The following is a 26,769-nucleotide window of genomic DNA, read 5'->3' as shown; positions in this document are numbered from 1 at the left end:
CCCCGATCCGCGCCTGCCTCCCCCGCCCTTCGTTTCGGTATCGGCGCTGGGATCAGGCATCGCGTTGAACCTCTAAGTGTCGGTGCCCGGCGGGGTCCTTGCGTGCGCCGCCCGTGCGGGGATGTCCGGGAGACCCCGCGCCGGGCGCTGCTCAGACACCACGGTGAGTCCCTCACAATGCAGCGATTTCGCCTTAAATCGCTTTAACCGAGGCCGAGGCCAACGGGGCCGCTTCCCCCCCCGGCCCCGGACAACGCCGCCGCCGCCGCCGCTCCCCGCTCCTTGCGCCTCTCCCCCCGCACCCTCCGAGCCTCAGCCCTGAGGCCCGGCCCCGCCGCTTCAACACCACCCCCCCCCCCCTTCCATCAACGTCCATCCCGCTCCTCCTTCCTCCCGCTCCCGGACCGGCCTCTTCTTCCCTGTGCGGGCACGGTTGTGTGGAGCCCCCTTCCCCAACCCAAAATCCCCCTATTCTAACCCAAAACCTCCTTATTCCGACCCCAAATCTTCCTTATTCCAACCCAGAACCCCCCTATTCTAACCCAAAATCTTCCTTATTCCACCCCAAAACCCCCCTATTCTAACCCAAAATCTTCTGTATTCCAACCCAGAACCCCCCTTTTCCAACCCAAAACATCCATATTACAACCCCAAATCTTCCTTATTCCAACCCATAACCCCCCTATTCTAACCCAAAATCTTCCTTATTCCGACCCCTAATATTCCTTATTCCACCCCAAACCCCCCCTATTCTAACCCAAAATCTTCCGTATTCTGACCCAAACCCCCCCTATTCCAACCCAAAACCTCCTCATTCCAACCCCGAATCTTCCTTATTCCACCCCATAAGCCCCCTATTCTAACCCAAAATCTTCCTTATTCCAACCCAAACCCCCCTATTCCAACCCAAAATCTTCCTTATTCTGACCCCAAATCCCCTTATTCACCCCCCCTTTATTCCAAGCCCAAATCCCCCCTATTCCAACCCAAATCCCCCCTTATTCCACCCCGCACCCCTCCCGCATCCCACCCGTATCCCACCGGGAAGCGCCTTAGACCGGAGGAGCATAAGGATAAGGAAAGGGGGGTGTGAACGCTTGGGTACCCCCCCACCCCGCTCCTCCTCTTCCCATGGGATGCCCACGGGTGGGAAGCGGAAGATGGGGATTAAACCCCAACATCTCCCGCACCCCCCCATTACCGGGGTGTCACTGGAAAACCGGGAATGCCGTGCTCCGGCCTAGCAGTACCAAGCAGAGGCATTCCTGATATTGGGAATGGGTTGATCCTAGGGTGGGATTTTGGGATCGACGTGGCTTTATGGGATGCTTAACCCCCCCCCTGAATAAAGGACATTGGCTGCTCCTCAAACCCTTCTTCTAGTTGTCATTTCCCCTGCTCCGCTTCCACGTATCCCACTTTTTCCCTATGGATAATCCCAACCGGAGGCTCCGTGATTCCCAAATCCCCACTGGTTTTCCCTCTTGTTTCCTTGTCATTCCCTGTATATCCCCCCTCCTCTTGGAATGCCCCTGCTTCTGTTGTGCCCATCAGTTGGGTTCCTTGGATCCCCAGGGAAACTGAGGCAGCTCCAGGGGTTGGGATGGGGAAAGGAGCTGCGTTGGTGCTGGGGTCTGCGTTGGAGCATCAAGGATTGGGCTGATCTTTGGGTTTATTAGCTGTTATTTATTAGTTATTAGCTACTATTAGTGTCCTTATCGCTATCATCATTATTATTATAGGTAGTATCTGTATTTGCATCATTATTAGCGGTATTTGTATCATTATTAGCAGTATTTGTATCATTATTAGCAGTATTTGCATCATTATTAGCAGTATTTGCATCATTATTAGCAGTGTTTTCAGCATTATTTGGAGTATTTGCAGCATTATTAGCAGTATTTGCAGCATTATTGGGAGTATTTGTGTCGTTGTTAGCAGTATTTACATCATTATTAGAAGCGTTTACATCGTTATTAGCAGTATTTACATCATTATTAGAAGTATTTACATCGTTATTAGCAGTATTTGCAGCATTATTAGCAATATTTTTGCATTGTTAGGTGTATCTACATCATTATTAGTATTATTTTCATCAGTAGTAGTAGTATTTCCGTAGTTATTAGCAGCTTTTTCATCATTATAACCAGTATTTGCATCACTGTTAGCAGTATTTTTATTGTTATCACTGGTATTTCCATTGCTATTAGAAGTATTTCCATCCTTATAACCGGTATTGTTATCACTATTAGCAGTATTTGGATCATTATTAGCAGTATTTCCATCCTTATAACCAGTGTTGTTATCACTATTAGCAGTATTCCCATCGTTATTAGCAGTGTTTCCATCACTATTAGCAATATTTACATCATTATTAGCAGTATTTCCATCCTTATAACCAGTGTTGTTATCGCTATGAGCAGTATTTCCATCACTATTAGCAGTATTAGCATCATTATTAGCAATATTTCCACTGTTATTAGCAGTACTTCCATCCTTATAACCAGTTTTTTTATCACTATTAGCAATATTTCTATGCTTATAACCAGTGTTATCACTATTAGCAGTATTAGCATCATTATTAGCAGTATTTCCACTGTTACTAGCAGTACTTCCATCTTTATAACTAGTGTTTTTATCAATATTAGAAGTATTTCCATCATTATTAGCAGTATTTCCATCCTTATTACTTGTATTTCCATTCTTATTAGCAGTATTTCCATCCTTATTACTTGTATTTCCATCCTTATAACCGGTGTTGTTATCACTATTAGCAGTATTTCCATCCTTATAACTAGTGTTTTTATCACTATTAGAAGTATTTCCATCATTATTAGCAGTATTTCCATCCTTATAACTGGTGTTGTTATCACTATTAGCAGTATTCCCATCGTTATTAGCAGTGTTTCCGTCACTATTAGCAATATTTACATCATTATTAGCAGTATTACTATCCTTACAGCTAGTGTTGTTATCGCTATGAGCAGTGTTTCCATCACTATTAGCAGTATTAGCATTATTATTAGCAGTATTTCCACTGTTATTAGCAGTACTTCCATCCTTATAACCAGGTTTTTATCACTATTAGCAATATTTCTATCCTTATAACCAGTGTTATCACTATTAGCAGTATTAACATCATTATTAGCAGTATTTCCACTGTTACTAGCAGTATTTCCATCCTTATAACCAGTGTTGTTATCACTATTAGCAGTATTCCCATCATTATTAGCAGTGTTTCCATCACTATTAGCAATATTAGCATCATTATTAGCAGTATTTCCATCCTTATAACCAGTGTTGTTATCAGTATGAGCAGTGTTTCCATCACTATTAGCAGTATTAGCATTATTATTAGCAGTATTTCCACTGTTATTAGCCGTATTTCCATCCTTATAACTAGTGTTTTTATCACTTTTAGCAGTATTTCCATCCTTATGACCGGTGTTGTTGTCGTTATTAGCAGTATTCCCATTGATATTAGCAGTGTTTCCATCACTATTAGGAATATTTACATCATTATTAGCAATATTTCTATCCTTATATCCAGTCTTGTTATCACTATTAGCAGTATTTCTATCGTTATTAGCAGTATTCCCATCGTTATTAGTGTTTCCATCACTATTAGCAATATTTACATCATTATTAGCAATATTTCTACCCTTATAACCAGTGTTGTTATCATTATGAGCAGTGTTTCCATCACTATTAGCAGTATTTCCATTGTTATTAGCCATATTTCCATCCTTATAGCTAATGTTTTTATCACTATTAGCAGTATTTCCATCTCTATTAGCAATATTTACATCATTATTTGCAGTATTTCTATCCTTATAACCAGTGCTGTTATCACTATTACCACTATTAGAATCATTATTAGCAGTATTTCCATCGTTACTAGCCATATTTCCATCCTTATAACTAGTGTTTTTATTGTTATTAGCAGTATTTCCATCATTATTAGCTGTATTTCTGTCCTTATAACCGATTTTGTTATCACTATTAGCAGTATTCCCATCATTATTAGCAGTATTATTATCACTATTAGCAGTGTTTGCTTTGTTATCACCACAATTTCCATCACTATTAGCAGTATTTTCATTGCTATTAGCAGTATTTCCATTATTATTTGCCGTATTTCTATCCTTACAACAGTGTTTTTATCATTATTAGCAGTATTTCCATCACTTTTTTCTGTATTAGCATCCTTATTAGCAGTATTTCCATTTTTATTAGCAGTATTTCCATCATTATTAGCTGTATTTATATCCTTATAACCAATGTTTTATCACTATTATTGGTATTCCTATTATTATTAGCAGTATTATCATCACTGTTATCAGTATTTTCCTTGTTATCACTACTATTTACATCGCTATTAGCCATATTTCCATCCTTATTAGCCGTATTTCCATCCTTATAACCAGTGTTTTTATCACCATTAGCAGTATTTCCATCGCTATTGGCCGTATTAGCATCATTATTAGCAGTATTTCCATCTTTACTAGCAGTGTTTTCATTATTACCAGTATTTGCACTGCTATTACCAGGATTTTCATCAGTATTAGTAATATTTTCATCACTATTAGCAGTATTATCAGCATTATTACCACTTTCCATTGTTATTAGTAGTATTTCCATTGCTATTAGTAGTATTTCTATCATTATTAGTAGTATTTCCACCATTACTACCAGTGTTTCATGGCTAGTAGCAGTATTAGCATCATTATTAGTACATTATCACTGTTATTCCCACTATTAGCACCATTATTCCTGCTATTTGCACTGTGATTCCCACTATTATCCCCTGAGTAAGTGAATGGAGCCCATAGGAATGTGTTGTATCCTTGGAGTAAGTGAATGGAGCCCATAGGAATGTGTTGTATCCTTGGAGTAAGTGAATGGAGCCCATAGGAATGTGTTGTATCCTTGGAGTAAGTGAATGGAGCCCATAGGAATGTGTTGTATCCTTGGGAGTAAGTGAATGGAGCCCCTAGGCCTGTGTTGTATCCATGGAGGAAGTGACTGGAGCCCATAGGAATGTGTTATATCCTTGGAGTAAGTGAATGGAGCCCATAGGCCTGTGTTGTATCCTTGGAGTAAGTGAATGGATCCCATAGGAACTTCTTGTCTCCTTGGAGTAAGTGAATGGATCCCATAGGAATGTGTTGTATCCTTGGAGTAAGTGAATGGAGCCCATAGGCCTGTGTTGTATCCTTGGAGTAAGTGAATGGATCCCATAGGAACTTCTTGTCTCCTTGGAGTAAGTGAATGGATCCCATAGGAATGTGTTGTATCCTTGGAGTAAGTGAATGGAGCCCATAGGAATGTGTTGTATCCTTGGGAGTAAGTGAATGGAGCCCATAGGAATGTGTTGTATACTTGGAGTAAGTGAATGGAGCTCATAGGCCTGTGTTGTATCCAAGGAGTAAGTGAATGGAGCCCATAGGCGTGTGTTGTATCCTTGGGAGTAAGTGAATGGAGCCCATAGGAATGTGTTGTATCCTTGAAGTAAGTGAATGGAGCCCATAGGAATGTGTTGTATCCTTGGAGTAAGTGAATGGAGCCCATAGGAATGTGTTGTATCCTTGGAGTAAGTGAATGGAGCCCATAGGAATGTGTTGTATCCTTGGTTGTAAGTGAATGGAGCCCCTAGGCCTGTGTTGTATCCAAGGAGTAAGTGAATGGAGCCCCTAGGCCTGTGTTGTATCCAAGGAGTAAGTGAATGGTGCCCATAGGCCTGTGTTGTATCCAAGGAGTAAGTGAATGGATCCCATAGGAACGTGTTGTATCCATGGAATAAGTGCATGGATCCCATAGGAACGTGTTGTATCCTTGGAGTAAGTGCCTGGATCCCATAGGAACGTGTTGTATCCTTGGAGTAAGTGCATGGATCCCATAGGCCTCTGTTGTCTCCCATCCATATGGACGCACTCCTGGCAGAATTCCCATCAGGAGGGGCTGCTTCCTGCTGGAATTCCATAGCAGAAGGGATGTGATTCCCAACCCTATCCCAATGCTGGGGGTTTGGCGATGGGATTGGCAGCTTCCACCCCCTTTCCCAGCTGGATTTGGGCACATTCCTCATTTCCTTTCCCGATCCCACCCCTCAATTCCACTTGGAATTCCATCGTGGGAAACCTGGCACATGCAGGATTTCCCATAGACCCAGGTTTTCCCTGCTGGAAAACCACTGTGCTGATCCCAACACTGGGAAAACACGGAGTTATGGCTGGAAAAGCACTGGGAGCTGCTCCTTGGTGGCCGCTTGAACTGGGAATAACATTCCTCCTCGGCACAGTGATTCCCACTTGAAATCCCAGCCCTTTGCTTCCCATTGTCTTCCTCTTCCCAAGGGAATGCGAGTCTGGAAGTGATTTTGAGGTTATCCATGCATCCCAAAAGCCTTTTCCTGCTGCAGGGAATGGTTGTTCCATGCAAACCAAGGAGGAATTCCTAAAGGGAATTAGGGTGGCTTTTGGCTTCTCCGGGAGCAGGGATAGGGGGTGTCCGTCTTCCCATCCCTATGGATGGGATCCAACGGGAAGTGCCATGGAAGCTTCCCAATCCTCAGCTGTGAGGAATAAGAAGCTGGGATGACGGTGATGCCAGGATGTGGGAATGCCAATGGGAATGGAGGAGGAGCAGCTGGAGACAGGGTTTTCCTCTAGGAATCCTCCCTGTAACAAACTGGGCTCGGAATTCCTGAGTTCCATTCATGTTATCAAGCCAGAATTCCACAGGTCTGGAATCTTCAAGCTGCCAAATGGGTGCAATATTCCCAACATCCCGAGGATTTGGGGTCGTTTTGTTCTGGGAATGGCCCAAACCATTCCCGGGATGTGCAACCGGAGTTGGTTTATAGGGAAGCGCCTCTTTGGGAAGTGATATCCCTCTCTTTAGGGCATCTTGATCCCATGGAATTCCCACCTGAAGCCTTAAGTGGCTCCTTGCAGCTGGAATGAATTGGGAATGAGAGTCATTGGTGAGGAGGAACATCCCAGTGAGAGGAGTGGGGCTAAGGAATTCCAGCACCTGGGAATGCTGGTGCCGGATTTGAGTGCAGTGATGGATCCATGCTTCCCTGTCTTGTATCCCAGAGCTTATCCCTCTTGCTATTCCCTGTTTAGGGATCTCTGGATGGGATGATGGGGATGGTTTTCCCTGCTCCAGATCCATTCCTCACCTCCCAGGCCTGGAAAACGAGGATGCTCCATTGGATCCAACAGCTTTCCTCTTATCCGGTGTCATTGAGGGTTATTCCAAAGAGGAATTCTGTGTATAACCCAATTCCCACTCTGGTGATGTTGTGATGGAATTGTCGGGATGGAGACATGGAAGGAAATCCCATTGGGACAACAATGGGATGTGGGAGCCCGGATTTGAGCTTTAGTGTTTCAGAATAGCCTGGAATTCCCAAATCCAGCCAGATCCTTTTGGAAGTTCCTACTGGAAAACAGACCCCGCCACTGCTTTTCCCTCAAACAGCTCCCAGTTTCTGGAATGGGGATGTGGGGTGTGTTGATCCCATAGGAATGTGAGCGTTGGATGGGTTTCCAAAGGGATCCTTCCTTTCAATCCCATTGGGAGAAGCTGAGGCCGCAGCATTCCCACATTGAAACGGAGATTTCCCCCATTCCTGCTGGGATTCCCAGTGGGATTCCTGCTGACTGCACATCCCTCAGGTGGGAAATGGGAATTCCCAGCTTCCTTCTGCAGGGAAATGGGAATTCCCAGCTTTTTTTTCCCAAAGGAAGATGCTTTTGTTGTCGGGAGGTTTGTCCTTCTCATCCTTCTTTTGCATTATCCATCAGGATGCTGGGAAAAAGAAGGGAATACCAGGAATTCCCTATTCCCTTGTTCTTCTCATTCCATGTCTGAGTGATGTTGATGCCCTTTGGTACCACCTGGAGCTGACAAAAACCAGGGAATTCCCATTTTTCCCCCATTTCTGGAATTGAAGCTGCACATCCTTGGACCTGGAATGAGTCTGGATATTGGGATAATGGGAATGGGAAGAGAAATGGAGGAGTCTGCTGGTGCTCTTGGTCTTTGGTGGCTTCTTGGGTGGTTTTATCCATGGCCTTGGTAAGCCTGAGGAATCATGGGATGGGTTGGGATGGGAAGGAGCTGGAATCATCCAGATCCAACCCACAGGGACACCGTCCATAGGGCAGGCTGCTCCTTGGATACAGCCAGGGATGGAGCATCCCAACCTGCTCCATGCAACCCATCCTCATAGGGAACAGCTTCATCCCAAGAGCCCATCCAGCTCTTCCATCACCTCCTCATCCCATCCCATCCATCCCGTGTCCAAAGCCCCGCTCCAGGTCTCCTGATGTTGGGAAGCCCAAAACTGGTCCCAGTGCTCCCGTAGGACACAGTGGGGAGCTCCCATAGGACACAGTGGGGAGCTCCCATAGGACACAGTGAGGAGCTCCCATAGGACACAGTGAGGAGGTCCCATAGGACACAGTGGGAAGCTCCCATAGGACACAGGGGGGAGCTCCCATAGGACACAGTGGGGAGCTCCCATAGGACACAGTGGGGAGCTCCCATAGGACACAGTGAGGAGGTCCCATAGGACACAGTGGGAAGCTCCCATAGGACACAATGAGGAGCTCCCATAGGACACAATGGGCTCTTGGTGGCTCCCATTGAGCTTCTCCTCCCCCAGCATCCCAAATCCTTCTCCCTGGGGCTGCTCCATCCCTTCTCCTTGCCCTTGGGATTGCCCCAGGAGCAGGAGCTGGTTGAGCTCCATGAGCTGCTCCGGGTGGGATGGATTCCCAGTGCTGAGCTCTGGGTCCATCCCTTGAGTGTCCTCCTTGGCTCTTCCATGCTCATGGAATGGTGGAGGTTCCAGTTGGGTCTCCATGAACCATCCATGGGCTTGGAAACCCCTTTCCAAAGGGGATCTGGGCTTGGGATTCACTCCTGGAGCTGGGAAGCTCCTTGTCTCCGGGTGCTATGGGATGGCCTCAGCTTCCCAAGAGTGACCCCAAAGTTGCTGTCCCACACCCCACATTGCAATCATTATCCCTAAGGATTATCCCAAGGGCCCCTGTTGCTGCATCCACATCAGTGCCGTCACCTTGTCTATGGTTCAGTTTTCCTAATGGGATAAACTGGGAATTGGGAGCAGGAAACTGTTCATGGGAGCAGAATTCTCCAGCCTTGGAGCTTTCACCATTCCCATTATCCATGGAATTCCAGAGCTTATCCTGACCATAATTACAATGGAAGTTGGGTTGTCCAAAGGCAGGAGCTTCAATGAGGTTCTCCCCTTCCTTGACTTGCATTGATGGGTCCAGCTCTTAGCTCATGGAATTCCACCTTCAATCCCACCTTCCCAATGGAAAACGCTTCCAAATGCTTTGGCCATAGGGAAAACTGAGGGATCAAACCATAAGATGGGCCTTGGGGTGCTGGGATGGGGCTGGATCCAGATCCTGAAGGATTCAGGACCATGGTTGTGTGCCCGTGTGGGTGAAACCAAGCCCCAGGCATTCCAGTTTGGATTCTATGGATGCAACTGGGAGAACTGGTGATGGAATCCAAGCGGGGATGGGTTGAGTGAGCATAGAGGAGGCTGAGGCTTGGTTGGGCACTGGGATGGGGTGTTTGGGATGAGGGAATCCCATGGGATGTAACGTGGTGCCTTTGCTCTTTGCAGTTGACATGGATGATGAAGACGGCCGGTGCCTGCTAGATGTAATCTGGTGAGTAGCTCCCTCAGCTTCCCATATGGAATGGGATGGGAATTCCACCACCCTTGGTCCATAGGCACATCCCCAGAGGCCTAAAGCCATCCCCAGATCCCAAAATCCCTCCTGGATTGATGGGATTTGCTTCCTGGACTGGAGGTTTTCATGGCTCCACTCATCCCTTGAGCCACTTCCAACAGGGATCAATCCCATTTCTCCACTCTTTGGCCATAAAATAAGGGTTTTTGGGGATCTCTACGCATTAAGACGATGCCAAACTGTTGGTCAGCGGATGCTCCAATGGGATTTATGGTGATCCAGGAAGTTGTTGGGAATGGGGGCTGGAAGCGTGGTCCCGTGTCCATGTGGTGTCTTGTTTTACAGCGATCCTCAGGCCTTGAACGACTTCCTCCATGGATCTGAAAAGGTGAGAGAGGGAATTTCCATTCCCAGCCCCTTCCCAATCCCTTCCCAAACCTGGAATTGCCCAACCCCTGCCCAAATTCATCCCAAACCCTTCTCAACCCATTCCCAAACCCAGTCTTCCCCAAACTCATTCCCAAACCTTTCCCCACCAGCTTCCCTTTGTAAAGGGAGTTTTCCTTCCTTAAAACAAGGGGATTTTCCTAAAATCATTCCCAAATCCAGGATCCTGGAAGTTTTTAGGACCAGGGGGAAGCCCAGCCAATGTTCTGGCACCTCTTGGAGGGATTTGGGATCACTTGGGGCTGATCCGGAGCTGGGAAGCGCTTGGTGCTTCCCACACATCCACATTGAGCCATTTTTCCATCGTTTTTCCTCATTTTGGGATCCATCTTTTCTCCCAGGAGAGTAAATCCCATCTTTTCCCATTGCAGATTGACAGTGATGATCTCCTGGACAACACCGGAGATGCAGCCAGCTCCTTCTTTGAAGGTGCTGGGGTACGTACTTCCATGGACACAGTATTCCCTTTAGGAATGTTCCCTTGCATGTAGGGGGGGCTTGGTCATCTCCTGTCTTTATTTTGCTGGGAATGGGATTATTCCCTAAGGATACAATGAGCCTCCAATTCCTCTTTTTTTTGGGGGCGTTTTCTCCCAAATTTGGGTTATTGTGCATGAAATTGCCGGTTTTTGGTTCCCTGTTTATTTCTTGATTCCCAATTCGGAGAAATCTTGGCTTAATTAATCATTAATTAATTATCAATGTTTAATCATTAATTAATCATCAATGATTATTAATTAATAAATGTTACTAATAAATTATTAACCATAAATCTAGTTATAGACAATATACATATGGTATAAATTTATTAATAATTACTATATGTTATATATACTATAGTTTTATATACATACTATAGTTATAGATATATAACAATAACCAATTAATTCATCATTAATCAGTAACTGATAATTATTATCATTGATCATTAATTATTAAGAACATGATCAATATATTAATTTATTAATACTTACTATATGTTATATATACTATAAATATATTGATCATGTTCTTAATAATTAATGATTATTAATAATAATGATTAGTTATTGATTAATGATAAATTAATTGCTTACTAATGATCAATTAATGGTTAATGTGGTTCTTCCCTTTATTCCTCACCCCTGCGCCGCTTCCATTCCCTTCCCCTTTGCTCGTCCCTTGGGCTGGATTCCCACCACCTCCCCATGGCATTCCCAACCCTGCTTCCCCAATGGGATCCCAGTCTGGCTTCCTGGGGCTTTTCCATTGGCTTTGAGGGGGGTGTCTTCCTCCTATCCCATCCCCTCCATGAGGAAGGGGATGGTTTCTCCTTGGTTGAGAGATGGATGCGGGTTGAAGGCATCTCCCTAGGCTTGAGCTCAGCACCTTCTTCTCTCTCAGCTCCACGTCCAGGAGGCCTCTGGGAACCACCTGAGCACGGAGCAGAACCAACCGGCGGCCAGCGTGGACCTGGACTTCTTAGAAGATGACATCTTGGGGTCCCCATCCAGCACCGGGGCCACCTTGGCCAACTCGGACCAACCCTGCGACATCCTCCAGCAGAGCCTCCAAGAGGCCAACATCACCGAGCAGACCCTGGAAGCAGAAGCTGAGCTGGACCTGGGCTCCTTCCAACTGCCCACCCTCCAACCCGTGGTGCAGGCAACATCTGATGGCACCCCCCAGATCTTCTCAGGTGGGGCCGACCTCATCGGGCTGCAGCAACCCACGGTGCTCACCCACCAAGCGTTGGTGCAGCAGTCGGTGGGGGCCGATGTGGTCAACAAGGCCATCAGCGTCCAGCCCTTCTTGCAGCAGGTTGGGTTGGGGAACGTCACCATCCAACCCATCTCCAACCTTCAAGGCTTGCCCAATGGCAGCCCTAGTGGCACCTTGGGCATCGGGCCCATCCAAGTGGTGGGGCAGCAAGTGATGGCCATCAACCAGTCGGCGCAGCAGATCATCGCCAAGCAGGTCCAACCGTCCCAAGTGGCCACCATGCCCGTTGGGAGCTACATCACCCAACCAGCACCCGAGCAGCAGCAGGTCACCTTGGCCTCAACGGGGGTCTCTCCTCAAGGTGCTGGTCTTGTCATCCAGAAGAACCTGCCCACGGTGGCCACCACGACTCTCAATGGCAACTCCATGTTCGGAAGCGTCGCCGGCACTCAAGGCTCCCAACCTCTCACCGTCACCTCCAACCTGAGCAGCCCTTTGGTGCAAGCCCAGAACGTCATCATCCATAGGACGCCGACCCCCATCCAACCCAAACCCGCTGGGGTCCTCCAACAGAAGCTCTACCAGATCACCCCCAAGCCCTTTGCTTCCAACAACACCACGTTGACCATCCAGAACGAAGCCGCCCTCCAGCAGCAGAAGGCCCAGCAGAACCTCACCTTCATGGCCAGCAAACCAGGGCAGAACGTGGTCCTCTCGGGCTTCCCCCAAGGCCTCCCAGCCAACGTCTTCAAGCAGCCCCCACCCCAGCAACAAGCCCTCAGCAAACCCATGAGCGTCCACTTGTTGAACCAGGGCAGCAGCATCGTCATCCCGGCCCAACACGTCCCTCAGGCCATGCTGCAGGGTCAAAACCAGTTCCTCCTCCCTGGCCAACTGGCCGGTGCCTCCACCGTGCAGCTCCCACAGCAGCTCTCGGCTCTTCAGGCTAATATGGGTGGCCAAATCTTGACCACTTCCCATCCCACTGGCCAAGCCCACATCATAACCAGCCAAGGGCCCGGTGGGCAACTCTTGACCAACCAAGCGTTGCCGGCGCAGCTCCTCACCAACCAGAACATCACCAGCCCGTTGAACCTGGGCCAGGTCCTGACGTCGCAGAGCGCCCACGGCACCGCTCACATCCTCTCGGCTCCCATCCAGCTCCAGGCTGGCCAGGTTGGCCAACCAGCCCTCTTCCAGATGCCCGTCTCCTTGGCGGGCAGCTTGAGCACCCAAAGCCAACCGGTGATCCAAGGGGTGACCTTACCCAACCAAGTGGCCATGCTCAACGCCACCGAGAGCATGGGGCAAGCGGTGAGCATCCAACCTTCTGCTGCCACCGCTAGCCAAAGCCCTGGCCTTGGGCAAGCGCAGGCAAGCACGGGCACCAACCTGTTGGCCAACACTGAGCAGGGCTCCATCCTGACGGTGCAGACCTCCCAAGCTGCTCCTCTCCAGCTCAATGTCCCAACAGCACCTCCAACCCAAGCTCCTGTCACTTCCCAAGCCAGCCCCACGTTGGCTTCCAGCCCGGAGAAGATCATCCTGGGCCAAGCAGCCCCTGGAGCTGTCATCAACCAGGACTCCATGCAGATGTTCCTGCAGCAGGTAAGGAGCTCCCATTGAGGTCTGCATCCACCATGGGTTCCAACAGCATCATAAGGATGGGGTTGGAAGTGGGGCTTGAGGCCGGTGCTTTGTTTCTGGAAGGAGGAACCTCATTGATGGGGTGTCCTTCACCCCCCGTTCTCCTCGTTGATCCCACCCCACAACATGGGCTTTTCCTCATGGATTTCCACCTCCATGAGCGTGTTCCAAGTAGTTGGGTGGCTCTAGGAGTGATGGTGGATGGGCCCCACCATTGGATGGGTTGGGGACCATGGGGAGGTCAAGGTGGGTCCAATGGTGGTTGTGTTGGGAAGGGCTTTGGGGACATCTTGGATACTTGGGTTTGATCCCTAAACTCCTCTTTTGGAAGTGCTTGAGGTACGAGAGGAAGGAATGGGATGAGAGCAGGAGCTCTCATTGGTGGTGGCAGCATCTCAATGGTGGGAAGCTTCAGCTCCCCACTTTGTCCTTATTGGGGTCGCAGGAACTCACAGACCCCTGGAGATGTTGGGAATCATGGAATTGGGTTGGGAAGGAGCTGGACCCACAGGGTTGCTCCGACCTGGCCTTGATGGTGATGGAGCATCCAAACCTTCTCCATCCAACCCATCCCAGTGTCCCACCACCCTCATAGGGAAGAGCATCCATCCAGTTCCTCCTCATCCCATCCCTCCATCCCATGGCCAAAAACTCCCAGTCTCCTGGAACTGGAATTGCCCTTGGAACTGCTTGAGCTCCATGAGGTCCTCCTGGTCCCACCTCCCCATCCTCCTTGCCCATGGATCCCACTGTCCCCATTGAACACCCCCAATCACACCCCAGCACCACTTTCTCTATGTGGCATTCCCAATGAGTGGAGTGGGAAGAGCATGGGGCTCTTCCTCCAATCCCACTTTTTCCAATGGAAGATCCATGGTTTTCCCTGGGTGGGAAGGAGGAAGCAGGATGCGCCCTCCGCAGCTGGAATTCGATGGGAATTTTCTGCTCCATGGCATGGGTTCACCCCTTGTGCTCCCAAAAGCCCAATTCCCAGTTAAATTGGGAATTCCCAGTTCTGGGAATGGGTGGGAATGGGCGAGCTGCAACCGAAGTGGGGCCAAAATCCATCCCCTTCCCATTGTCCATCCCTCCGCGCATCCCAAACTCCGGCTGCTCCCGCTTGCTTGCAAGACTAACCCTAAAGCTGCCGCTTTTCCTTCTCTTCCCATTCCAAAGCTTTTATCCCTCTTTTTCCCTTGCCCAAATCCTTCGTTTTTCCATAGAAAATCGGGATTGATTAATGGGGGATGTGTGGGGGGTATATGGGATGTTTGGAAGCGGAGCGCAATTCCTGGTGGGAATCCTGGTGCATCCCTCCCTGCTTCACCCTCAAAGCAGCTGTAAAAGCTCTGGGTGATGCTTGCAGCATTCCTGAGGCTTTGGGATTATCCCGGAGCCTTCAGAGCGGGAATGATCCCAATGGGGCCGGAATTCCTTCCTCAGCTTGGACTAACGCTCTGCCTCTTTCCTTCTCTGTTGCAGCAGAAGCTCCCTGGAGCATCCCCGTCCCCTTCGCTACCTCATCCTCCCCTTGGGGACACCCCGCAGCTCCCGGCTTCCCACCTCTCCCAAATCCCATCCCGACCCCCTTCCCAACCCCAACCCCTTTCCCGACCCCCTTCCCAACCCCAATCCCTTTCCCGGCCCCCTTCGGAGCCGCTCGCCCGGCCCTGCACCCCACAAGCCCCATTGTACCTCATTCCCAACCAGTTATCCTCCTCCTCCTCTTCCTCCTCCCCATTAGCGGGGGGGCAGCACCCGTTGCGGCCCCCATCCCAACCCCAAGCGGCGTTCCCGACGGCACAGCCCGAGGCTGAGATCCCCCATTCCCATTCCCCCCACTTCCAGCTGCAATTCCCAACCCAAAGCCAGCTCAAACCCCCCCCTGCTCCCAGTCACGCTCTGCACCTAAGCACGGAGCAGCAGAGGAGCTTCCCAATGGTCCCGAACCAGTTCCAATCCATCCCAGCTATTCCCAGTCCCGCTCCTCAACAGAAGCCAATACTGGACAGGTTCCAGCAGGTAAATAAGGGGCATCAATGGGGGGGTGGGGTTGAGGCTGGAATATGGCCTCAGAATCCCAAAAATCGGGATGTTGAAGGCTAAAATGGGGAAAAAAACCCCATCCGGGATGCAGAGCGCCGCTTCCTCGCCTCATTCCCGTTGTTCTTTGGGATGTTTCCCTTGGGATAACACTGGGCCCCATTCCCAACCCCTTTTGGGGTGGCATTCCCATTGGGATTGCTGCAGAGAGCAGAGCCTTGCCAATGGGGTCACACATTGAGGTTTGCCTATGGAGTACCAGGAATGAACTGGATCCAGGGGGGGGTTATTCGGTATTCCCAAGGCTGGGAATGGCAGGGATAGCACTGGAGCTGCTTTTCCCACTGGGATTTGATACCACCCCCACCTTGGATGTGGGTTTGGGAAGGGGGAACCCTGTGCTTGGGGTTCAATGGCAGCTTTATGGCTTCTCTGGCATCTCCTATTGGGAAAAGCATCGGATTCTGGAGGCTTGGGTCTGTTTTACAGGGCCCAGGGTGGATTTGGGGTGGTTTATGGTGGTTTGGGGGCATTTTGGGGTGGTTTATGGTGTTTTGTAGTGGATTTTGGGGTGGTTTACATTGGATTTTGGGGTGGTTTATGGTGGATTTTGGGGTGGTTTATGGTGTTTTATAGTGGATTTTGGGATGGTTTATGGTGCATTTTGGGGTGGTTTATGGTGTTTTATAGTGGATTTTGGGACGGTTTATGGTGGACTTGGGGTGGTTTATGGTGGATTCGGGTGGTTTTGGGGCATTTTGGGGTGGTTTATGGTGTTTTATAGTGGATTTTGGGGTGGTTTATGGTGTTTTATAGTGGATTTTGGGGTGGTTTATGGTGTTTTATAGTGGATTTTGGGGTGGTTTATGGTGCATTTTGGGGTGGTTTATGGTGTTTTGTAGTGGATTTTGGGGTGGTTTATGGTGGATTCGGGTGGTTTTGGGGCATTTTGGCATGGTTTATGGTGTTTTGTAGTGGATTTTGGGATGGTTTATGGTGCATTTTGGGGTGGTTTATGGTGTTTTATAGTGGATTTTGGGATGGTTTATGGTGCATTTTGGGGTGGTTTATGGTGTTTTATAGTGGATTTTGGGGTGGTTTATGGTATTTTATAGTGGATCTTGGGGTGGTTTATGGTTTTAAAGTGGATTTTGGGTGGTTTATATTGGATTTTGGGGTGGTTTATGGTGTTTTAAGGTGTTTTATGGTGGTTTATGGTGGATTTTGGGGTTGTGTATGGTGTTTTATAGTAGATTTTGGGGTGGTTTCTGGTACATTTTGGGATGATTTATGGTGTTCTATAATGGATTTTGTGGTGGTTTATGGTGTTTTATAGTGGATTTCGGGGTTGTGTGTGTCGTGTTCTATAGTGGATTTTGGGGTGGTTTATGGTGTTTTATACTGGATTTTGGGATGGTTTATGGTGGATTTTGGGGTTGTGTGTGGTGTTTTATAGTGGATTTGGGGATGGTTTATGGTGGATTTTGGGGTGGTTTATGGTGGGTTTGGGGATGGTTTATGGTGTTTTATAGTGGATTTTAGGGTGGTTTATGGTGCATTTTGGGGTGGTTTATGGTGTTTTAGAATGGATTTTGGGGTGCTTTATGGTGTTTCTGGTGGATTTTGTTGTGCTTTATGGTGTTTCTAGGGTGCTTTATTGTGTTTCGGGGGGATTGTGGGGTGGTTTGGGGTGGTTTTGGGGTGGTTTATGGTGTTTCTGTTGGATTTTGGGGTGGTTTCTGTTGGATTTTGGGGTGGTTTCTGTTGGATTTTGGGGTGGTTTCTGTTGGATTTTGGGGTGGTTTCTGTTGGATTTTGGGGTGGTTTCTGTTAGATTTTGGGGTGGTTTATGTTTTTGGGGTGCTTTATGGTGTTTCTGTTGGATTTTGGGGTGGTTTCTGTTGGATTTTAGGGTGGTTTATGTTGCTTTTGGAGTGCTTTATGGTGTTTCTGTTGGATTTTGGGGTGGTTTCTGTTAGATTTTGGGGTGGTTTATGTTGCTTTTGGGGTGCTTTATGGTGTTTCGGGTGGATTTTGGGGTGTATTCTGTTGGATTTTGGGGTGCTTTATGTTGTTTTGGGGTGCTTTATGGTGTTTCTGTTGGATTTCGGGGTGTTTTATGGTGTTTTTGGGGTGCCTCAATGTTGTTTATGCCCTCTCCCCCCCAGGGCATCATCCTGCAGCCGAAGCAGCCCCCGGCCAGCCAGGCCCCCACTGCGCTCGCCCCCTTTGGCACCTCGGCCCCCTCGGTGCTGGTGAGCGGCCCGGGGCAGCCGGTGACGGTGACGGTGACAACCACGACCACCACGGCCACTGCAGGTACATGGGAGGGGGACCCAGTGCATGGGGGTCCTGGACCACGAGCATCATGGTACATGAGCATTAATGGTACCCCAGTATCCTGGGCCATGAGCATCCTGGTGCATGAGGGTCCTGGACCATGAGCATCATGGTACATGAGCATTAATGGTACCCCAGTGTCCTGGACCATGAGCATCCTGGTGCATGAGGATCCTGGACCACGAGCATCATGGTACATGAGCATTAATGGTACCCCAGTGTCCTGGACCATGAGCATCCTGGTGCGTGAGGGTCCTGGACCACGAGCATCAGGGTACATGAGCATTAATGGTACCCCAGTGTCCTGGACCATGAGCATCCTGATGCATGAGGGTCCTGGACCACGAGCATCATGGTACAAGAGCATTAATGGTACCCCAGTGTCCTGGACCATGAGCATCCTGGTGCTCAAGGGTCCTGGACCACGAGCATCATGGTACATGAGCATTAATGGTACCCCAGTGTCCTGGGCCATGAGCATCCTGGTGCATGAGGGTCCTGGACCACGAGCATCATGGTACATGAGCATTAATGGTACCCCAGTGTCCTGGGCCATGAGCATCCTGGTGCATGAGGGTCCTGGACCACGAGCATCATGGTACATGAGCATTAATGGTACCCCAGTATCCTGGACCATGAGCATCCTGGTGCATGAGGGTCCTGGACCATGAGCATCATGGTACAGGAGCATTAATGGTACCCCAGTGTCCTGGACCATGAGCATCCTGGTGCATGAGGGTCCTGGACCACGAGCATCATGGTACATGAGCATTAATGGTACCCCAGTGTCCTGGACCATGAGCATCCTGGTGCATGAGGGTCCTGGACCACGAGCATCATGGTACAGGAGCATTAATGGTACCCAGTGTCCTAGGCCATGAGCATCCTGGTGCATGAGGGTCCTGGACCACGAGCATCATGGTACAGGAGCATTAATGGTACCCAGTGTCCTGGACCATGAGCATCCTGGTGCATGAGGGTCCTGGACCACGAGCATCATGGTACGTGAGCATTAATGGTACCCCAGTGTCCTGGACCATGAGCATCCTGGTGCATGAGGGTCCTGGACCACAAGCATCATGGTACAGGAGCATTAATGGTACCCCAGTGTCCTGGACCATGAGCATCCTGGTGCATGAGGGTCCTGGACCACGAGCATCATGGTACAGGAGCATTAATGGTACCCCAGTGTCCTGGGCCATGAGCATCCTGGTGCATGAGGGTCCTGGACCACGAGCATCATGGTACATGAGCATTAATGGTACCCCAGTGTCCTGGACCATGAGCATCCTGGTGCATGAGGGTCCTGGACCACGAGCATCATGGTACATGGGCATTAATGGTACCCCAGTGTCCTGGGCCATGAGCATCCTGGTGCATGAGGGTCCTGGACCATGAGCATCATGGTACATGAGCATTAATGGTACCCCAGTGTCCTGGACCATGAGCATCCTGGTGCACAAGTGTCCTGGACCACGAGCATCATGGTACATGAGTATTATGGTACCCAAGCATCCTGGTGCACAAGCATCCTGGGCCATGAGCATCCCAGTGCCCCAGTGTCCTGGACCACAAGCATCATGGTACATGAGTATTATGGTACCCAAGCATCTCAGTGCACAAGTGTCCTGGACCACAGTTATCATGGTGCACAAGCATCATGGTACATGAGTATTATGGTCCTGGACCATGAGCATCCTGCATCACGAGCATCACGTCCCCCTTATGCTGGGGCTTGAAGCGATGCAAGCAAGGGAGCTGGGATGGGTCTGTTGGGATGGATCCATCGGGATGCATCCATTGGGATGGGATGCATGGGGGGATCCCGATCCTTCCTTATCCTGCTGGAACGTGAACCTCTCTTCTTGGTTTCCCTGCACCAGGAATCACGGCCCCGGCGCCCACCGAGAGCAAAACCTTCTCCAGTGTTTCCACCCCGATTCCAGCTGGGAAAGGGGCCGTGGCCCAGGGAAAGCCGGGAACGCCGCTCGCCATACAGCAGCCGGTGCAGGTGAGGGACCCCTTTCCATGGCTTTCCATGGGTTTCCCCCACTATTCCAAGGGTTTCCCACACTATTCCAAGGGTTTCCCACGTTATTCCAGGGGTTTCCCACGTTATTCCAAGGGTTTCCCACATTATTCCAAGGGTTTCCCACATTATTCCAAGGGTTTCCCCCATTATCCCAAGGGTTCCCCGCATTATTCTAAGGGTTTCCCACGTTATTCCAAGGGTTTCCCACACTATTCCAAGAGTTTCCCACACTATTCCAAGGGTTTCCCCCACTATTCCAAGGGTTTCCCACACTATTCCAAGAGTTTCCCACACTATTCCAAGGGTTTCCCACGTTATTCCAGGGGTTTTTCCCATGCTATTCCAAGGGTTTCCCCCATTATTCCAAGGGTTTCCCGCACTATTCCAAGGGTTTCCCACACTATTCCAAGGGTTTCCCACACTATTCCAGGGGTTTCCCACGTTATTCCAGGGGTTTCCCACGTTATTCCAAGGGTTTCCCACATTATTCCAAGGGTTTCCCACATTATTCCAAGGGTTTCCCCCGTTATTCCAAGGGTTTCCCCCATTATTCCAAGGGTTTCCCCCATTATTACAAGGGTTTCCCACGTTATTCCAAGGGGTTTCCCACACTATTCCAAGGGGTTTCCCACACTATTCCAAGGGTTTCCCCCACTATTCCAAGGGTTTTCCCCCATTATCCCAAGGCTTTCCCCCCATTATCCCAGGGTTTTCCCCCATTATCCCAGCATTCCCCCCATTATCCCAGGGTTTCCACCCATTATCCCAAGTTTCCCCCCATAATCCCAAGCTTTCCCCACATTATCCCAGGGTTTTCTCCCCATTATCCCAGGGTATTCCCCTATTATCCCAGGGTTTTCCCCCCATTATCCCTGGTTTCCCCCCATTATCCCAGCATCCCCCCCATTATAGCAGGGTTTCCCCCCATTATCCCAGGTTTCCCCCATTATCCCCACATCCCCCCGTGCTTTCTCCCCTCTTTAACCCCTCCCTCCCTCCCTCCCTCTCTCCCCTCAGCCCAAGCCCGCAGTGCTCAGCTCCGTCCCGGGCCTGCCCCTGCCCAAGGGCCCCCTGCAGATCCAGGTGCTTGGCAAGGGGATCCCACAGCTCCTGCCCTCGGTGCCGGGGCCAGGCCAGCCAATGGTGAGCTCCCAGCCCATCCCCCCCCCCCCATTGTCCCAATGGGGAATTCCCGTCATTCCCATTGCCGTCATTCTCATTCCCATTCCCATTCCCTTCATTCATTCCCATTCCCATTCCCGTCATTCCCATTCCCTTCATTCATTCCCATTCCCGTTCCCGTCATTCCCGTTCCCGTCATTCCCGTTCCCGTCATTCCCGTTCCCGTCATTCCCGTTCCCGTCATTCCCGTTCCCATTCCCGTCGTTCATTCCCGTTCCTGTCATTCCCGTTCCCGTCATTCCCATTCCCGTTCCCTTCGTTCATTCCCATTCCCGTTCCCTTCGTTCATTCCCATTCCCGTTCCCGTCGTTCATTCCCGTTCCCGTCGTTCATTCCCGTTCCCGTCGTTCATTCCCGTTCCCGTCGTTCATTCCCGTTCCCGTCATTCCCGTTCCCGTCATTCCCGTTCCCATTCCCGTCATACATTCCCATTCCCATTCCCGTCATTGATTCCCATTCCCATCATTCCCATTCCCATCATTCCCGTCATTCCCATTCCCGTCATTCCCATTCCCGTCATTCCCATCATTCATTCCCATTCCCGTCATTCCCATCATTCATTCCCATTCCCGTCATTCCCATCATTCATTCCCATTCCCGTCATTCCCATTCCCGTCATTCCCATTCCCGTCATTCCCATTGGAGCGGGAGCTCCATAACCCCCCCCACCACACGGACCCCCTTGGGATGCTGGGGGCGTTGCCCACCCCAGAACCCCTTTGGTCACAAGTTCCTTCCTTCCAAACCCTCCTCGAGCCGTGTTCTCCATCCCTAAATCCCTTTGCTGCCTCCACAATCGCCCTTCCCCATCCCAATCCCTCTTCCCCATCCCAATCCCTCTTCCCCATCCCAATCCCTCTTCCCCATCCCAATCCCTCTTCCCCATCCCAATCCCTCTTCCCCATCCCGATCCCTCTTCCCCATCCCGATCCCTCTTCCCCATCCCGATCCCTCTTCCCCATCCCAATCCCTCTTCTCCATCCCGATCCCTCTTCCTTATCCCAATCCCTCTTCCCCATTCCCAATCCCTCTTCTTCATCCCAATCCCTCTTCCCCATCCCAATCCATCTTCCCCATCCCAATCCCTCTTCCCCGTCCCAATCCCTCTTCCCCGTCCCAATCCCTCTTCCCCGTCCCAATCCCCCTTTCCCATTCCAATCCCTCTTCTCCATCTCAATCCCTTTCCCCATCTTTTGGAGCGGTGAATCCCACCCCAGTAAATCCCATCCCAGTGAATCCCATTGTGTTGAATCCCACCCCAGTGAACCCCCCCCTCATCCCATCTTCTCCCCTCCCCACAGTACGACACCAAACTGGGACTCAAGAAACCCCCCACTCTCCAACCCAGCAAAGAAGCTTGGTGAGTCCATCCCCGTGGCTTCCCCACGCCCGTTCCCCTCGGGAACGCCGGGAATTCCACGCGTGGAGCACTCAGCTCTTCCCATTCCTTCCAGTTTCCTGGAGCAGCTCCACAAGCACCAGGGCTCCGTGCTGCATCCCGACTACAAGACGGCGTTCCGCTCCTTCGAGGACGCGCTGCAGCGCCTCCTGCCCTACCACGTCTACCAGGGGATGCTGCCCTCAGCCCATGACTACCGCAAGGGTAAAGGGGGAAAATCCATGGGGAATTGGGCACTAAAGAGGGATTTGCTCTCCCTACGGCTTCAGCCGTTCCCAAGGGGACATTGGATTGGATTCCCAGGGTTTGGGCACCTGGAATGGTTCAAGGGGATGCTTGTAGGGGTGCCCATGGTGAGCACTGGAAGCTTCATGGTGGAGCAGTTGAAATGCCCTTCCCCTTTCCCTTCCCCTTTCCCTTCCCCTTTCCCTTCCCCTTTCCCTTCCCCTTTCCCTTCCCCTTTCCCTTCCCCTTTCCCTTCCCCTTCCCCTTCCCCTTCCCCTTCCCCTTTCCCTTCCCCTTTCCCTTCCCCTTCCCCTTCCCCTTCCCCTTCTATTCCTTCTCTTCCTCCTCCTTTTCTCCCTTTCTGTTTCACTTCTCCTCCTCTTCCTCCTTTCCTTTCCCCTTTCCCTTCTTCTCCTTCTCTTCCTCCTCCTTTTCCTTTTCCTCCTTCCTCCTCTCCTCCTCCTCTCCTCCTCCTCTTCCTCCTTATCCTTACCTTTATCCTCCTCCCCCTCCTTTCCCTTTTCCTTCTCCTCCCTCCTCCTTTCCTCCTCCTCTTCCTCCTCATCCTTACCTTTATCCTTTCCCTTCTCCTCATCTCCCCCTCCCCATTACCTTTCTCCTCCCCTCCTTCCCCTCTCCCCTTACCCCCAGCAGCGGTGCTGACCCCGGTGCTGACCCCGGTGCTGACCGCGGTGCTGAGTGACCCCGGTGCTGAGTGACCGCGGTGCTGAGTGAGCGCGGTGCTGACCCCGGTGCTGAGCGCGGTGCTGAGTGACCCCGGTGCTGACCGCGGTGCTGACCCCGGTGCTGACCGCGGTGCTGAGTGCGGTGCTGAGTGACCCCGGTGCTGAGTGACCCCGGTGCTGAGCGCGGTGCTGAGTGACCCCGGTGCTGACCCCGGTGCTGAGCGCGGTGCTGAGTGACCGCGGTGCTGACCCCGGTGCTGAATGACCCCGGTGCTGACCGCAGCGCTCTGCTCTGTGCCCGCAGTGGACGAGGAGTTCGAGGTGGTCTCCACGCAGCTGCTCAAGCGCACCCAGGCCATGCTCAACAAGTACCGGCTGCTGCTGCTCGAGGAGTCCCGGGTGAGTCCCAGCCTGCGCCAGTCCCGGCCTCCGGAACATGGGCACGAGCGGGAGGCGCTGCGGGGTGCAGAGTGCAAACACTGCTGCTCCTGCGCCTCCTCCTCCTTGTCCTCCTCTTCCTCCTCCATCTCCTCTTTATCCTTATCCTTATCCTTATCCTTTACCCTTATCCTTTATCCTTATCCTTTATCCTTACCCTTATCCTTTACCCTTATCCTTTACCCTTATCCTTTACCCTTATCCTTTACCCTTATCCTTTACCCTTATCCTTTACCCTTATCCTTTACCCTTATCCTTTACCCTTATCCTTTACCCTTATCCTTTACCCTTATCCTTTACCCTTATCCTTTACCCTTATCCTTTACCCTTATCCTTTACCCTTATCCTTTACCCTTATCCTTTACCCTTACCTTTTACCCTTACCCTCCTCCTCCATCTCCTCTTTATCCTTATCCTTATCCTTATCATTATCTTTTTCGTTATCCTTTATCCTTATTGTTATCCTTACCCTCCTTTTCCATTGCCTCTTTATCCTTATCCTTATCATTATCCTTATCCTTTATCTTTACCCTCCTCCTCCATCTCCTCTTTCTTCTCCTCATCTTTCCTAATCTTTCTTTCTCCTCCTCCATCTCCTCTTTCTCCTTCTTACCCTTCTTCTTACTCTTATCTTTATCCTTCTTCTCCTCCATCTCTTCCTTCTTCTTACCCTTCTTTGTTCCCTTAACCTTATCATAATCCTTATCTTTATCCTTATCCTCATCCTCCTCCTCCTCCATCTCCTCTTTCTCCCTCTCCTTTTTCTCCTTGTCTTTATCTTTCTCCTTCTCCTACATCTCCTCTTTCTGCTTCTCCTTCTCCATATCCTTCTTCTCTATATCCTTCTTCTCCTTCTCCTCCTTATCCTTCTCCTTCTCCTTCTTCTCCTTATCTTTATCCTTGTCCTTCTCCATCTCCTCTTTCTTCTTGTCCTTCTCCTCCTTCTCCTTATCTTTATCCTTCTCCTTCTCCTCCATCTCCTCTTTCTGCTTCTCCTTCTCCATATCCTTCTTCTCCTTATCCTTCTCCTTATTCTTCTTCTCCATATCCTTCTCCTTATCCTCCTTCTCCTTATCTTTATCCTCCTCCTCCTCCATCTCCTCTTTCTGCTTCTCCTTTTCCATATCCTTCTTCTCCGTATCCTTCTCCTTATCTTTATCCTTCTCCTCCTCCTCCTCCATCTCCTCTTTCTGCTTCTTCTTATCCTTATTCTCCTCCATCTTTTCTTTGTCCTTCTTCTTTATCCTCCTCCTCATCCTCACCCTCTTCCTCCTCCTCCCCACCACCCCTGCAGAGGGTCAGCCCATCCGCCGAGATGGTGATGATCGACCGCATGTTCATCCAGGAGGAGAAGACCACCTTGGCCCTCGACAAGCAGCTGGCCAAGGAGAAACCAGGTGGGATACACGACCATTCCCAAGCCTTTCCCTTGGGAATGAGGGGGGCAAGGAAGCCATTGAGAGCCCCCAGCATTCCCAATGGGAACGGAGCTCCTCACTCTCCCCCTTTTTCCCTTCCAGATGAATACGTCTCCTCCTCTTCCCGTGCTCCCGGCGTTCCATCCTCTTCTTCCTCCTCTTCCTCATCCTCCTCTTCCTCCTCCACCTCGGTCTCCAGCACCACCCCAACCCCAGAGACCCTGAAGCCCCCCCCATTACCCACCCCTATGGTCCACCCCACCAAACTGGTCATCAAACACAGTGGTGGCTCCCCATCGGTCACTTGGGCCAAAGCCAGCCCAGCTCCATTGGATGGGGATGAGGATGCTCTTCCATCCCGGAGCAAACCTCCCATCAAAACCTATGAAGCCCGGAGCAGGATTGGCCTCAAACTGAAGATCAAACAAGAAGCTGGTTTGAGCAAAGTGGTCCATAACACAGCTCTGGACCCAGTACACCAACCCCAAAGCACGTGTAGGGTCATCCGAGCCACCGGTGCCACCATGAACGGCTCCATTGACCATGGGATATCGGGAATGAGCGAGAAGAAACCCATGGTCACCTATTGCCGTTTGCCCCTCCGGAAAACCTACAGGGAGAACGTGGATGCTTTTTTAGGGGAGAAAAGCCCTGATACTGGCTCGAAAAGCACCAAAACGGAGCCTATCCCGGTCGGAAGCAACGTAAAGCATGAGGATGGCTCCCGGAGCGTCATCACATCCCATAGGAGCCGGGAGAAACCCATGGAGAAGAGCCCCAAGCTCTTAGTGCCGAGCAAGCCCGAAGACTCCACCAGTGGCCTTATGAAGGAGCTTGAAGAGGTGGAAGAGGACTTTTACCATGGAATGATCAAACCGGAGCCTCCGGATCAAGGCACCGGGCCGGAACTCCATTGGGAAGCGCCGTTCCCGTCGGCCAAGCGCCGTAAGTCGGAATCCTTGGAAGTGGATAACGCCAGCTTCTCCAGTGATAGCCCTCAAGACGATGCCCTCAACGAGCATCTCCAAAGCGCCATCGACAGCATCCTCAACCTCCAGCAGCATCCCGGCGCTTCCCAAAGCATCCGGACGCCTTCCTCTTCCTACAATTCCTCCTCTTCCCCTTTTTCCTCGCCCGCCCATCGCACGGACACCTTCGTCGCTGCCCCCAACCACAACGGTGGCCTTGGAGCCAGGACGTTGACCAGATAACAGAGGAAGATCCCGCTTGGAATCCCATGGGAAAGGGGTGGGGAAGGTGGGAATGGGGACCGGAAGTTGGGGGGGAGGGGGAAAAAAAAGGGGGGGGGGTGTGGGGAAAAAAAAAGGGAGGGAGGGATGTTGGGAAAACTCCAGGATGGAAAACTTGGGAATAAGGGGGGGTTTGGGGTGAAGCCCCCGTTTGGATTCCAGATTCCCAAGAGTGGGATTGTTCCTGCTTTTCTATGGTGTCATCCCCCCCCCCC

The 26,769-nt window shown here is 50.4% G+C and overlaps 1 protein-coding gene across 1 annotated transcript; it reads left to right on the top strand.

Moving 5' to 3' along the window:
- On the top strand, positions 1–26,555 carry BICRA (BRD4 interacting chromatin remodeling complex associated protein). Its single transcript, XM_061367946.1, has 14 exons — positions 1–163; positions 9,677–9,722; positions 10,092–10,134; positions 10,565–10,630; positions 11,577–13,502; positions 15,024–15,563; positions 17,753–17,903; positions 19,808–19,935; positions 20,974–21,099; positions 22,440–22,498; positions 22,593–22,741; positions 23,753–23,847; positions 25,181–25,283; positions 25,407–26,555. Exons 2-14 carry the CDS (start codon positions 9,682–9,684, stop codon positions 26,513–26,515), a joined length of 4,536 nt encoding a protein of 1,511 aa, XP_061223930.1. The 5' UTR covers positions 1–163; positions 9,677–9,681; the 3' UTR covers positions 26,516–26,555.
- The last annotated feature ends 214 nt before the right edge of the window (positions 26,556–26,769 follow it).

The sequence above is a fragment of the Neopsephotus bourkii genome, unplaced genomic scaffold (genome assembly GCF_033783945.1).
Source record: "Neopsephotus bourkii isolate Nb327-2 ecotype Australia unplaced genomic scaffold, CSIRO-AGI_Nbou_v1 NB_1416, whole genome shotgun sequence".
Lineage (NCBI taxonomy): Eukaryota > Metazoa > Chordata > Aves > Psittaciformes > Psittacidae > Neopsephotus > Neopsephotus bourkii.
Note: the sequence above shows the minus strand (reverse complement) of the source record. Positions and strands in the feature narration are given on the sequence as shown.

What these genes read in the sequence shown, in the direction of transcription:
- BICRA (XM_061367946.1), top strand. Translation starts at nt 9,682, where the DNA reads ATGGATGATGAAGACGGCCGGTGCCTGCTAGATGTAATCTG. An exon ending in CCATACAGCAGCCGGTGCAG is followed by an intron (nt 19,936 to 20,973) that starts GTGAGGGACCCC and finishes CTCTCCCCTCAG; the next exon opens with CCCAAGCCCGCAGTGCTCAG. An exon ending in AGCCCATGACTACCGCAAGG is followed by an intron (nt 22,742 to 23,752) that starts GTAAAGGGGGAA and finishes CTGTGCCCGCAG; the next exon opens with TGGACGAGGAGTTCGAGGTG.